The 14,403-nt window shown below is 40.2% G+C and overlaps 2 protein-coding genes across 15 annotated transcripts in view; one reads left to right on the top strand and one right to left on the bottom strand.

Moving 5' to 3' along the window:
• The window catches only part of ppp1r3cb (protein phosphatase 1, regulatory subunit 3Cb), a 273,775-nt gene that overhangs the window by 169,301 nt on the left and 90,071 nt on the right, over positions 1-14,403 (top strand). The window lies entirely within an intron of this gene.
• The window catches only part of hectd2 (HECT domain containing 2), a 95,313-nt gene that overhangs the window by 12,448 nt on the left and 68,462 nt on the right, over positions 1-14,403 (bottom strand). The window contains exons 13-17 of the mRNA XM_059947532.1: positions 12,857-12,945; positions 9,994-10,152; positions 5,873-5,947; positions 4,096-4,183; positions 3,588-3,694 (exon numbers count right to left, since the gene is read on the bottom strand). Of these exons, the coding sequence (XP_059803515.1) occupies positions 3,588-3,694; positions 4,096-4,183; positions 5,873-5,947; positions 9,994-10,152; positions 12,857-12,945 (518 nt within the window). The remainder of the gene's footprint in view (positions 1-3,587; positions 3,695-4,095; positions 4,184-5,872; positions 5,948-9,993; positions 10,153-12,856; positions 12,946-14,403) is intronic.

The following is a 14,403-nucleotide window of genomic DNA, read 5'->3' as shown; positions in this document are numbered from 1 at the left end:
CAGCCTTTGTACACCACGGTTCTTGTACCCTACCACCCTTTCCCTGTCTCATTGGAACATTCCTATACAGAACTCCACAAAAATATCCCCTGTACATTTTCCACATTTCTGCCAAACATTTCCCTGAGAATATCCATTCCGAATCTATGCTTCCAAGTTCCTGCCTGATAGCCTCGTATTTCCCCTTACTCCAATTAAAAGCTTTCCTAACTTGTCTGTTCCTATCCTTCTCCAATGCTCTGGTAAAGGAGATAGAATTATGATCACTATCTCCAAAATGTTCTTACACCGAGAGATATGACACCTGACCAGGTTTATTTCCCAATACCAGATCAAGTACAGCCTCTTCTCTTGCAGGCTTATCTACATATTGTGTCAAGAAACCTTCCTCAACACACGAAACAAACTCAACCCCATCTAAACCCCTTACTCTAAGGAGATACCAATCAATATTTGGGAAATTAAAATCTCCCACGACAGCTCTGTTATTATTACACCTTTACAGAATCTGTCTTCCTATTTGCTCCTCGAAGTTCCTGTTACTATTGGGTGGTCTATAAAAAACACCCAGTAGAGTTATTGACCCCTTCCTATTCCTAACTTCCACCCACAGAGACTCCATTGACAATCCCTTCACGACCTCCTCCTTCTCTGCAGCCGTGACACTATCTCTGATCAACAGCGTCACGCTCTTTTGCCTCCCTCCCTGTCCTTTCTGAAACATCTAAAGCCTGGCACTCTAAGTAACCATTCCTGCCCCTGAGCCATCCAATTCTCTGTAATGGCTACAACATCATTTTTCTAAGTACTGATCCACACTCTAAGCTCATCTGCCTTGTTCATAATACTCCTTGCATTAAAATAGACACATCTCAAATCATCGGTCTGAATATATCACTTCTCTATCACCTCTTTCCTAACTCCCTGTAGTCTGTTTTCAGGACCTTCTCCCTTTTCCTGCCCATGACGTTGGTGCCAATATGTACCACAACCTCCGGCTGTTTACCTTCCCACTTCAGGATATCGTGGACGCGATCAGAAACATCCCGGCACTTGGGAGGCAAACTATCATCCCTGTTTCTTTCCTGCGTCCACAGAATCTCCTGTCCGACCCCCTGACTATAGAGTCCCCTATCACTGCTGCCATCCTCTTCCTTTTCCTTCCCTTCTGAGCCACAGGGTGTCGCGTCCCTCAGGTAGCCCCCCCCCCCAACAGTACTCAAACAGGAGTGCTTATTGTTAAGGGGGACAGCCACAGGGGTCCTCTCTAGTATCGGACTCTTGCCGTTCCCTCTCCTGACTCTTACCCACTTCTATGTCTCCTGAGGCCCCAGTGTAACCACCTGCCTATAACTCCTTTCTATCACCTCCTCACTCTCCCTAACCAGACGAAGGTCATTGAGCTGCATCTCCAGTTCCCTAATCCAGTTCTTAAGGAGCTGCAGCTCGATGCACCTGGTGCAGATGTGGCCGTCTGGGAGGCTGGGAGTCTCCAGGACTTCCCACATCTGACACCAAGCACAGAACACCAGCCACACACACATACTTCCGGTCTCTATGTTCACAGTCAACCTACTTTGCCTCGACCTGTTATTGCCTCAGCTCCGTTGAGCCAAAGCCCTCCTACTCTGTCTACTTCTGCTCCGTCGCCCGCTCCTCCAGTGCTTGCTCTATAAAGCTGTCTTCTTTTTAAACTCTTCTTGCTGTTCTAACTGGCTGACATCCACACACTTGCACAGTTGTGCCTCGATCAATAGTAGGCCCCTTTCTCTATTAGACAGAAAATCAGATACCTCTGGAAACCTTTCCAAATTTCAATTTTGAAGTAAATTTATTATCAAAATACATATATGTCTACTCTGAGGTTAATTTTCTTGCAGACATTCATTATAGAAGAAATAAAATAGAATCAATTAAAACTAAACACGAAGTCCAACAAACAACCAATGTGCAAAAGAAGACACACCACAAATAGGGAAAAAAAGTTAAATAAATAAACAAATAAATAATCAATCGCTCAATGAATCAATTAATTGAAACTGAGAGCTTGAGTTGTAGAGTTCTTGAAAGTCAGTCCATAGACTCTGGAATCAGATCAGTGTTGAGGTGAGTGAAGTTATCCATGCTGGTTCAGGAGCCTGATGGCTGAAGGGTAGTAACTGTTCCTGAACCTGGTGGTGTGGGACCTAAGGCTTCTGTACCTCCTGCCTGATGGTATTAGTGAGAAGAGAGCATTGCCTGGATGGCGGGGGCCCTTGATATTGGATGATGCTTTCTTGTGACAGCACTCCATGTATAACTGGTAACCAATTAGAATACAGCCTCCATTTGCCCATACACAGTCTCCTCACTAGTGGCTGTGCAGTGGCTGTGACCTTGAATTCCAGATTACAGCTTTCATGTTACTGCTTTTAAAGAAACTCCTGTTTCATGAGAAATTTTTACTGCATAGCACCACCTTGATCATTCTTGTCTCTTTGTACTACAATGTATTTTTTGTTCTAATTGTGTTTTTCTTGTAAAAATAAATGTGATTAAATGTTTAAATTGTTTTTGTGAATGCTGCTTATGTGTCTGTAGTGAAGCTTTAAGTAAGTTTTCATGATACCCTGCCCATACATGTACTTATGAGAATTAACTCAGCCTTGACACTGAGTGTACATATGAGGGGTGATTGATAAGTTTGTGGCCTAAGGCAGGAGTCAATTTAGAAAACCTAGCACACTTATTTTTCAACATTGTCCCCTCCTACATTTACACACTTAGTACAGTGGTCGTGGAGCATGTGGATCCCTTCTTTGTAGAAGTCTGTATCTTGGACCTTCAGAAAGTAGTCCACAGCAGGGGTGATTGATAAGTTCGTGGTCTAAGGTGGAAGGAGACGAGTTATACAGCTCTCGCTACATGCACGTGCAGTTCAACTCTGAGTGATTATACAGAAATAACTTTTGTGGTATTTTCTGTCTCAGTTAATTGAAAATTGCAAATAAGCACTGCCTGAGAAAATGGACAACATCGGCCTTCGTGCAGTCATCCACTACCTCGGTCTCAAGGGCTTATCACCCAAGGAGGTCCACGAGGACATGGTGGCAACACTAGGGGAGGGTGAAAAATAAATGTGCTAGCTTTTCTAAAATTGACTCCTTCTACCTTAGGCCACAAACTTATCAATCACCCCATATACAATGATGTAATAAATAAATGTTCTTAAAGCTTTCTTTTGCATAGAGCTTGCATTTAACAAAACAAATACATTAACATTTAAAATTGTCTTAAAATTAGCATCTGCAGAAAATTGGTTTGATTTTATGTATATTCTTGATTTGAAATTCATCTAGCACCAAGAAATATTAATAAATAGATGGCATTGAAAAATGGGATTGAAACAGAAATAGGGAACAATTTATGCTTTGACAGGAATATAATGCTTAATGCAAAGGAAGGCATTAAGATGCATCCCAGTTAAGACTGCCTGTCTCATGAAACCAATGCCCACGCTACCTTAAACTAAGTTAATCAAACAAAGCCCAAACAATAAAAAAGACTTTTACTTTTAACAAAAATCTGTTTGGAAAGTCATTACTTACCATTAAGGCATTAGAGGCACACACACGGTGAAAACCATAATAAAATGCTGCAAACTGCTGGTATATGGACTTGTTGAGAAGGAAATCTACATAAAGATGTACATATTCTGTAAAATATAAATTAGTATTACACACAAAACAGAGTTTAATACTCTTTTTAACCTTTTACCAACTTTGCATTAGGAAGTTTCTCTAAATGTATTGCCACTCAATTGCAAATTCTATATTTAATTGCACAGCCAAAGCCTTTATTAAAATAACCATATTTCACTCACTATCAGTAGTAGAATATTCTGACTGAAAGCAAAAAAAACACCAACAACTCAGATAAATAATGTTCTTGCAAAGATAGTTGAAAACTACTTATAAGAAAAGCTTAATTAAACTAAATTGAGTAAATCAGTATAAAAACTTCCCAATACTTTAAGCTATACAGTGTTAGTGCATAAGCTCATCAATTATTTACAAGATAATGTAAAACATAACTGTAGAACAAGAACTCACTTGCCTTGCCTGTTCTGATTCGTTACAAGGATTTTGTCTCCACCTGGTTTTAGGTTGCATGATTTAACTGTTCCAAACTCTTCCTGAAATACCTGAAATCAATAAAGGATGAAACAATGAACCAGATGTGTACAAATAAACTGTTTTAATTCAGGGGTCTTATCTTGTTAAGCAGCCTCACGTGTGGTACTTTGTCAAATGCCTTCTGAAAATCCAAATAAACAACATCCACGGACTCTCCTTTGTCTATCCTGTTTGCTATTTCCTCAAAGAATTCCAACAGATTTGCTAGGTAAGATCTCCTCTCAAGAAAACCATTCTTACTGTGGCTACCTTGTCATGTGTTTCCAAATACCCTGAAACCTTATCCTTAATAATGGACTCTGGTGCCTTCCCAACCACTGAGGTCAGACTAACTGGCCTATAATTTCCTTCCTTCTGCCTCCCTCCCTTCTTAAAGAGTGGAGTGACATTTGAAATTTTCCAGTCCTCTGGAACCATTCCAGAATTTAGTGATTCTTGAAAGATCATTACTAATGCCTCTACAATCTCTTCAGCTACCTCTTTAGGACCCTGGGCTGTAGTCCATCTGGACCAGGTGACTTACCTACCTTCAGACCTATCAGCTTCCCAAGTACCTTCTCCGTAGTAATAGCAACTAGCTCAGCAATGACTTCTGCCTGTGACACTCTGGAATTCCCGGCATTCTGCTAGCATCCTCCACAGTGAAGACACATGCAAAGTACTTGTTAATTGTCTGCCATTTCCTTGCAGTCATTTTCCAGCGATCCAATATCCACTTTCACCTCTCATATATCTGAAAAATGAACAATGTGGTGACTGTTCTCTGGGATGGAGGGGTGTGTAGCTCTGGCCTGATTGGGAGAACTGGGGGTGAAAATGCAACCATTGTGTGAAAGTATGAAGGTAACAAATAAGGATTAGTGTGAAAGTGAGTGGTAGGTAGAGAACAGACTGATTGTATGAAATGAATTTGAAAATCACATTATTATGGTAATCTGAGGGGAGTGGGGGAATTGCGGACCAGGTCTGGTGTGTGGTCAACCGAGCCAAGTAGAGGCAGGATCAGAACTTTCAGTGAGGTTGGGGTGAAGGAAATCATGGGGTCAGGGGTAACAAACCATGGAAATGGTCGGGGTCAGAAGAGAAGAAATGTGGAGAAGTATCCAAAGACAATAATAAATAATTTACTTATTGAGCACATATCCTAGCCCAATGACGTCCTGAGAGAGACCCAATAACAAGTGCACCAGATCAATAAGGATCAGTTTCCCTAGATGGCTAGGGAGCAATGTCACCTTGTGTACCCCAGCATGGAGAAAGTCAGAATGGAGTTACTAAAATGACAGTCAGTGCCACAGTTGAATTTCCAAAGTAGTGCAAAACTAGCAATAGATATTACTTTGAAAATTCAAATGTGCATTGACTATCAATTAATAAACATTAATTTTCTGTTGTACAACATTGAAAAAGGATTATGTGATCTAAATTCAGAGCAGTTCACGATGACAAACTCCTGCTTGCTATTGCACTCAGAATGAAGTCCCAGTTTGTTCCACATGTAACATCAACACATTATGAGTACTAGCAGGATCAATAAAAATGCTGATAACAGAACATAGCTTTTCAAATGCAATTAATATTTCTTCAATATCCTCTCATTAGGATTGTGAATCATGAATTCATAAATTCAGAATTTTCTTCAGAATTACCGAATGATTTTGTAATGAAGGTAGAATTTGATCAAATCAGAAACCTACTTGAAATGTGGAGCCAAAGTCTTCCTCAACATTGCCTTCATAATTGATAAGTGCCAGAAGTCCATCGGCTAAAGCCTTAAAATAATATATTAAAGTGTTAATTCATTTCAGAATGATTAAACTATACTATTCACTGTAACACTGGAACCCTTTACTCAGAGGAGGTTCCCTCTGGATTGCCAAGTTATTCTGATTTTCAATGTCAATGTCAGTCTATTCCCTAGCTCCTCACTTTCACACAAAGCTTTTTTTTTAACTTTAAAAAAAACTACAAAGTTACTTCATAATGAGCCAATAAGATACTTTGCCACTTCATTCTGGATCTGAATTACTGTGAAATTACCCACTTGCATTCACCAGATCTAAATTGAGCCATCTGGCATAAGAGATTTCCTATGAATTGGTCAGACTGTTAGCGTCAACTAGGCCTCAAAGGTCATGTCCTGTGACCCCAACCATGAAAAGGTGTTTGAGCTGTTTTTAAACACCTCTGATGATTAAAAACATTATAAAATGCAGTAACACATTTTTGTTTAATGAAAAAAATAATGATTTAAATAAAATTAATAAATAAATACATTTAATGTGTTATAAATAAAGATGATCAAGCTGATGTAACATTTAAAGAACTAGGTTTGCTAGTTAGTCACACTAGCCATTTCACTGAAGATCAGCAACCCTTCACCAAATGCAAAATGACAGTGGGCCCCTCATCTCTGTATACCAGTATCCTGCTGTTGGAACCACTGGTATGTCAACAGTGGAGTCAGATGCACTGCCTTCCTCTGTATTTCCAGCTTTTCCATTTCAGTGTAAAGTCATGGAAGTCAGAGACAAGGACAAGGTGAGTGGTTGTCACAATATCTGTAAGAAGTGAGGGTTTTCTGTTTTTTCCACGATATATGTTCCCATAATAAGTCCATCTGGTGACTGCAGGAGTCATTCCCTTTCAAGTATCAGCCTAACTGGTCGTTCAATTTGAAACCCGGTGTTTAATGCGCCATTTCTTGGTTCACAGAAATGCTTTTGTTCACATTTGCACTGAATTCACTCATCAACTTTCCATCTCCTTTTGCCTCTGCAATTTCATTTACATTGAGAAGGTCTTTTTATTGGTTATTGTCTGTACAAGATGCTGTTATACATATATATAAATCATCAAACCAAATTGACCTAGGGTGTACCTAGTGTGTGATTATAAGTTCTGAAATGAGACAAGGAACAAAGAAACTTTGATATATAGTAATCACTGGGTGGAGAGAGGAGGCTCCTGCTATCCAGATAACATTTGCTTATAGAAAGAAAATGAGGAAAGTATTGACAGTGTCTAGCACCTCAGAATTTGAGTCCAAGTGAATAGTTTGCAATTTAAAGAGATGAGAAGAAGAATAGGTCTTGGGGTAGAGAGAATCGAAGAGGAGAAAGAAATTTGATCAAGGGCAAATAATTACTTTTTCCAGAATTTGTTTCCAATATGCACTTTGCATAAATAGTGCAATGCAGGTAGCAGGTAATATACTATATATCTCCACTGTCAGTTTAAATTAAATGTCTGATTTGCAAAGAAAATGAAAACCCAAAAACACAAATGCTGGATATTTGAAGTAGAAGCAAGAGATGTTGGAAAGGTTACTGCAAGTCAGGCAGCATCATGAAACTGAGTTTCCTTAACACAGATTCTGCAGATGCTGTAAATCCAGAGGAACAAACACGAAATGCTGGAGGAACTCAGCAGGTCAGGCAGCATGTGTGGAGGGAATAAACATCAACATTTCAGGCTGAGACCCTTCTCCTGCATTTCTTCCAGCATCTTCCGCGTGTTGTTTATGCTTCCTTGAAATGTTACTGAAACCTTTACTCTGCCTCTTTCTACAGAGGATGAGGTTTTGCAACATTCTCTGTTATGAAGTTTACAAAATTGTTTCTATGACAAAATGCTCCCATAATGGGTGGTTATTTTATCACATTATCTTCTTGTTGGCAAAGGTTGATAATGAGGCAAACAATGATGTAATAGTGGCCAAAGAAACTAGGGTAAAGGATGAACTGAAAGAAATTTATATTAGGCAAGAAACGGTGTTGATAGACTGTTGAGTCTGAAGGCTGATAAGTCCCCGGGACCTGATGGTCTGCATCCCAGGGTACTTAAAGAGGTGGCTCTAGAAATCGTGGACGCATTGGTAATCATTTTCCAATGTTCTATAGATTCAGGAACAGTTCCTGCTGATTGGAGGGTGGCTAATGTTGTCCTACTTTTCAAGAAAGGAAGGAGAGAGAAAACAGGGAATTATAGATCGGTTAGCCTGACGTCAGTGGTGGGAAAGATGCTGGAGTCAATTATAAAATAGGAAATTACGACACATTTGGAAAGCAGTAGAAGGATCGGTTCGAGTCAGCATGGATTTATGAAGGCAAAATCATGCTTGGCTAATCTTCTGGAGTTTTTTGAGGACGTAACTATGAAAATGGACAAGGGAGATTCAGTGGATATAGTGTACCTGGACTTCCAGAAAGCTTTTGATAAAGTCCCACATAGGAGATTAGTGGGCAAAATTAGGGCACATGGTATTGGGGGCAGAGTACTGACATGGATTGAAAATTGGCTGGCTGACAGGAAACAAAGAGTAGCGATTAACGGGTCCCTTTCGGAATAGCAGGCTGTGACCAGTGGGGTACCGCAAGGTTCGGTGCTGGGACCGCAGCTGTTTACAATATACATTAATGATTTAGATGAAGGGATTAAAAGTAACATTAGCAAATTTGCTGATGACACAAAGCTGGGTGGCAGTGTGAAATGTCAGGAGGATGTTATGAGAATGCAGGGTGACTTGGACAGGTTGGGTGAGTGGGCAAATGTATGGCAGATGCAGTTTAATGTGGATAAATGTGAGGTTATTCACTTTGGTGGCAAGAACAGGAAGGCAGATTACTATCTAAATGGAGTCAAGTTAGGAAAAGGGGAAGTACAATGAGATCTAGGTGTTCTTGTACATCAGTCAATGAAAACAAGCATGCAGGTACAGCAGGCAGTGAAGAAAGCTGGCTTTTTACCAAGAGGAATTGAGTATAGGAGTAAAGAGGTCCTTCTGCAGCTTTACAGGGCCCTGGTGAGACCCCACCTGGACTACTTTGTGCAGTTTTGGTCTCCAAATTTGAGGAAGGACATTCTTGCTATTGAGGGAGTGCAGCGTAGGTTCACAAGGTTAATTCCTGGAATGGCGGGACTGTCATATGTTGAAAGATTGGAGCGACTGGGTTTGTATACACTGGAATTTAGAAGGATGAGAGGGGATCTGACTGAAACATAAGATTATTAAGGGATTGGACACACTGGAGGCAGGAAGCATGTTTCCGCTGATGGGTGAGTCCAGAACTAGAGGCCACAGTTTAAGAATAAGGGGTAGGCCATTTAGAACAGAGATGCAGAAAAACTTTTTCACCCAGAGAGTGGTGGATATGTAGAATGCTCTGCTCCAGAAGGCAGTGGAGGCCAAGTCTCTGGATGCATTCAAGAGAGAGTTAGATAGAGCTCTTATAGATAGCGGGGTCAAGGGATATGGGGAGAGGGCAGGAACGGGGTACAGATTGTGTACGATCAGCCATGATCACAGTGAATGGTGGTGCTGGCTAGAAGGGCCGAATGGCCTACTCCTGCACCTACTATCTATTGTCTATAATTTATCTAAAATCCTTGTTCCAATTATGCTCCAAGAAAGCAATCAATTAAATAATTAAAGAATTTCTGTATAGCAGCAGTTCCCAAGTTAATGGTGGGGTCCATGGCATAAAAAAGTTTGGGAACTCCTGTTCTATGGTAATGAGAGAAGGCACAACTTCTTACAATTGTAGAAATGATCATACCTGTTACTGTTTTAATTACCGCAGAACTACATGGCTTTGACACAGACACTTATAGGAAAAACAGACTTCCTTTCTCTGACTGATAAGTCTTCTCTGTTCATTTGGAGAACTCGTGACCCAAAACAGCTCATTATAAAGGATGATATAGTGAGATAATCAGACATTTAGCAGTATCTTATGTGAGTATTTGACAAAAATAATCTTGAACTTTATGATGCAGTGAGGTAAACTTGATCTGTGGATTCCTCAGGGGCACTTACAGGCATAAGCTGGTGCAGGTCATCAAGTGTAAGTGTTGCTATGCCAACGGCAGTACTCTGATCACATGGAGCAACAGGAGGACTCAGCAGTTTTTTATAGCAGCACGGTGGAAACCGAACATCCAACGTAATGCTGTTATACAGAGCCAGACCCATCAACTACAGAAATGTTAAGGTAAAGGAAAAAAGTTTTCTCCAAAAGAAGTTAACAAATAAAAAAATTCTAAGAACTATTTATTATCTGAAGGAATGGCACCTTATAATTTTAATCTCTCCCTTTCTGGATTTATTGCAGTTGAATGACTTTGCAAGAATGTAAATCCCATTGTTAAAAAAAGTCCTCAGGTCCTCATATTGTTGAAAATCAGACCCAATTATCTATAGCAAGTCTAAATGGTTTCAGCGAGGAAAATTATAACTTATTGCAACTATGTCATATTCTTCTGCTTTTGGGACAGCAAAGAAAAAAGTGAAGAGAAGTCGACGTCAGAGGCTTGGGTGAATCACAGCTCATGCTGCAGCTCTTTGCCACCAGTTATTTTTTTACTGATACACTCTAACACAGAAATGATGTGTGATGAACTCAGAATATTTTTCAGAAAACCTCTGAACCATTGCACTGAAAAACTAGAACTTGTATTTCACAGTTAACCCCTCCGCAGCTGTGTGTTTAATGATAGGGAGGTCGTCAACCACTCTGCTGCAGAGAGATTAGTTAACAAAGGTCCTTAGTTAGTTATAATTAATTCATTATTAGTTAATTAATTAGTCATATTGTTAGAGTGGTTTCTTCCTTCTTCAGTTCACAGACATTGACACACATGTTAATAACAGCAGGGGAAACAAGGGCATTTGGTACACTGTAAGCAACTGGACAAACAGGGTAATTCATCTGCCAATTAGATTAAAGGATTTCGAAGTAACTGGAGGAAAGTGGAAGAGGGAGTGAAAGAATGGATAAAAGGCGGTCATCATCATTAAGTGCTGTGTCATAAGACGTGGGCGATCGTGGCCTTGATAAAAGTAGGTGGACAAGAAGGCAAAGATGAAAATGAAGAAACAAATATTAATATTTTATACACAGTCGAACTATTTATAACACTATAAAGAAGGTGATTGGACAATTGATTACTTGATGTCACTTCTTATCGCAAGTTTAATAGAACGATAATGAGAAACTGCATCTAATTCACAAGAAGGGTAATGCAAGAAGATAATGACTAAGTAATGAGTCAGACACTCGTAGAGGTTCACAAGTAGTAGGCTTTGCTTTCCTGCCACGTGAATTAGCTTTAGTTACAGGATGCATCTCTTATCCATTGTTAATTTTCAGAAAATTATGTAACCAGGCTCAAAGTCGATCTGCAGTAATAGGAAAACTACGGAATGAAGTACCACTCCTGAAGAAAGGAAGATTTGAAAACTGTGGCACAGAGGAACAGCTAAACAATGGCACCAAGAAGCTTCGTCCTGATTCTCTCCAACTTCAACTAGTTGCATTTGTTCAGGGAAAAATATGCTTTTCACATTAAGCTGCAAATATTTTCTGCAATGCAGAATGTCTCCACCCACAATTCATTTGTGGAATCTGTCCTCTTCCTAATCTATCACCCATACCATCACCTTCCTTGCAGTGTCCTCTCCCCATGCTGTCCTCCAATCTGCCCCAGACTCCATCTCCCTTTATACACTGTCCCAATAAAACTTCACCCCCTCTGCAATCTGTCCCAGAACTCTATCCCCTTTCCATTCTGTTCCCTCCACAATCCGTCTCCCACTCTTTCCCATCCATCACTCATTTCTGGCCTTTCTCCAAGCCCTGCAACTGCCCATTTAAGCTCTCCTCTCAGTTCCATTCCCCATCCTATTCTGTCGGCCACCCTATCTTCCCTTCCCACTCTGCCCCTCTCCTTACATAGGTGCCACTCCAGCTCCTTGCCCACCCTTTCCCCTCCCCACTTCCATCCCATGGTTCATCTGTTCTGTTCATCTGTTCTTAGCACATAACTCATTTATCCTCATGGTCCGCACCATCCTATTTTGATTGTGACTCTCACTCTCCTATAGCCAGTTACGGTTTCCTCACATTCTAACCCTCTAGATTAGAGAGATCCCAATTTCATCCACACTGATACACCATCTCTTCCCCTACCTGTTAAAACCCAACCTTCCTTCTCCCACTCCTCTCCTTGGACCCCCCCTTCTCTCTCTCTCTCTCTCATGACTTGCCATCTATGAACTGGGCCTGGATCCTAACTGTTCTCTAAAGCACTGCAATGGAAGAGAACAGTGTGGAGAAGAGCACAGCACGTGGCGTGTCATGAGCAGCAGGCTTGTGCAATGGTGGACCCCAGAGAAAGACAGGATCTTCAGGCTGACCTTCCAGACAACAAAGATTACACTTCCTGCATGCACATGACTGAACTTTCAGAGGTTAAAATAGGAATATTTGAAAAAGATTAGATGCATATTACTAGATACACAGATGTTTCTGGAAGTAATGAAAGGATCTTCAGGAAGATGTCAGGGCAAACTGCCAGTAAACTCCTTCAATGAGAACAACATTTATAGTTAGCTCCTGGCCTGCAGAGGGTTGTGATACCACATTCTGACCACAACAGAATTCTATTGCTCTGTTCTTTTGGATAATTTCTATAGCTTTCTGTTCATTTTCAGGTGGTTGTGTACTGTGAATTTCAAACTGGAATAAAATTGTGTGCTTCAAGTTCTTTCATAAGAGATTTCTCCCACTTCTCTAAATCTATTTTTTGATAACCCGATAATCTCATTTTAAGGTCCATTGTTCAAAATGTTTCCTTAACACTGTCAATAGATTTAATTGAAGTAAATCTGCAAAGGATACAGCTCCAACTAATCGAAATTCAGAGTAGTTTTCACGTTTAAAGTTGCTGAACCAATAAAACCCTGAATCCTGCTGATACTGAAACATACCTGTAAAATAAAGATATACAGACAGATGGTCAAATATCAGTCCAAATATATTTTAAAGGTTGTAATTGTACTTACCAACACCAACCTCAGGTTCCCTTTAAATATTCCTCCTCTCAATTTAAACCGATGTCCTATAGTTTTAGACGCCCCTTATCATCAGAAAAACACCGTGACCATCCATCTTATCTTTTCTTGTCAGATTTTATAAACCTTTATAAGTTCCCCCCCCCCCCCAACCCTGTTCTTCACCTCAGAGAAAAGTCCTGAGGTAGTTTTCAGAAATCACAGCGAATAATGCAAAGGCTTTGCAAAGTCTGACATTACTCTCCAACCAACTGTTACCACGTATGGTGTTAATAATTGCAAAGAAGTGCACAGTCTTCATTTTCCTTTCTATATGAAATGATCAGCATTAAATTGTAGATTAGGAAGTAGTGAATGGCGGTGAGTTGCATGAGAGATACAGGATTTAAGCACCAGTACTCCATGTGAAAAAACAATCCAAGCATCTAAATACACAAACTTTTAACTAATCTTCCACCCCCACCAGCTTAAGGACCACACTAACCAAAATCTACAGAGTAATCCCACTAAAAATCTCCATGGAGTTTTCTGGCTATTTTTAAAATTATCATAAGATGTAGGAGCAGAATTAGGCCACTTGGCCCGTCAAGTCTGCTCTGCCATTTCATCGTGGCTGATCCAATTTTCCTCTCAGCCCCAATCTCCTGCCTTTTCCCAGTACCCCTTCATGCCTTGACCAATCAAGAATCTATCAAGCTCTGCCTTAAATGTACAGAAAGACTTGGCCTCCACAAATGCCTGTGGCAACGAATTTTCACAGATTTACCACTCTCTAGCTCAGGGATGGGCAAACTTTTTGACTTGTGGGCCACAAAGGGTTCTAAAATTTGACAGGGGGGCCAGACCAGGAGCAGATGGACAGAGTGTTTTGGTAATACACCTCATAAGAGAAAATAAAATATCATGGGATATGTAGAAAACATGCGCTTTAATTTCAATTGAAAATGAACAAATGCATTACAACAAAATATCTGTCTTTGAAGTCCCATGGTATTTAGCTATTTATTGAAATGACTTTAAAAACACTGAAAATTAAATGAATAAAATACAGCTGTTTTAATAGTAACAGTTATTATTTTAAAGCACTGAACATTCTGTTATCCTTCAAGATATTATCATCATCACTCTCCTCCTGACTGTCTTTATTTCAAAAACGGTAGGAGATGCAGGTCTACTTGTCCTGCTCCTTCTTATTCAATTGTCCCCTGTGCCAAAACTCAACAACGACCAGCACAAGGACAGAACAGTGACAGCGCGCCAGTATGCGGAGCGCGTTATTTGATCTGGAGCGCATTTTTTATTTTGAGAACGTACGTGCACCTGCGCACTACTCATGTCCATCACTTAACAGAAATGACATGTAACATGTAAGGC

Source organism: Hypanus sabinus, chromosome 22, assembly GCF_030144855.1.
Source record: "Hypanus sabinus isolate sHypSab1 chromosome 22, sHypSab1.hap1, whole genome shotgun sequence".
NCBI classification, from domain to species: domain Eukaryota; kingdom Metazoa; phylum Chordata; class Chondrichthyes; order Myliobatiformes; family Dasyatidae; genus Hypanus; species Hypanus sabinus.
The sequence above is the reverse complement of the archived record's forward strand: the minus strand, read 5'-3'. Positions and strand labels throughout refer to the sequence as shown.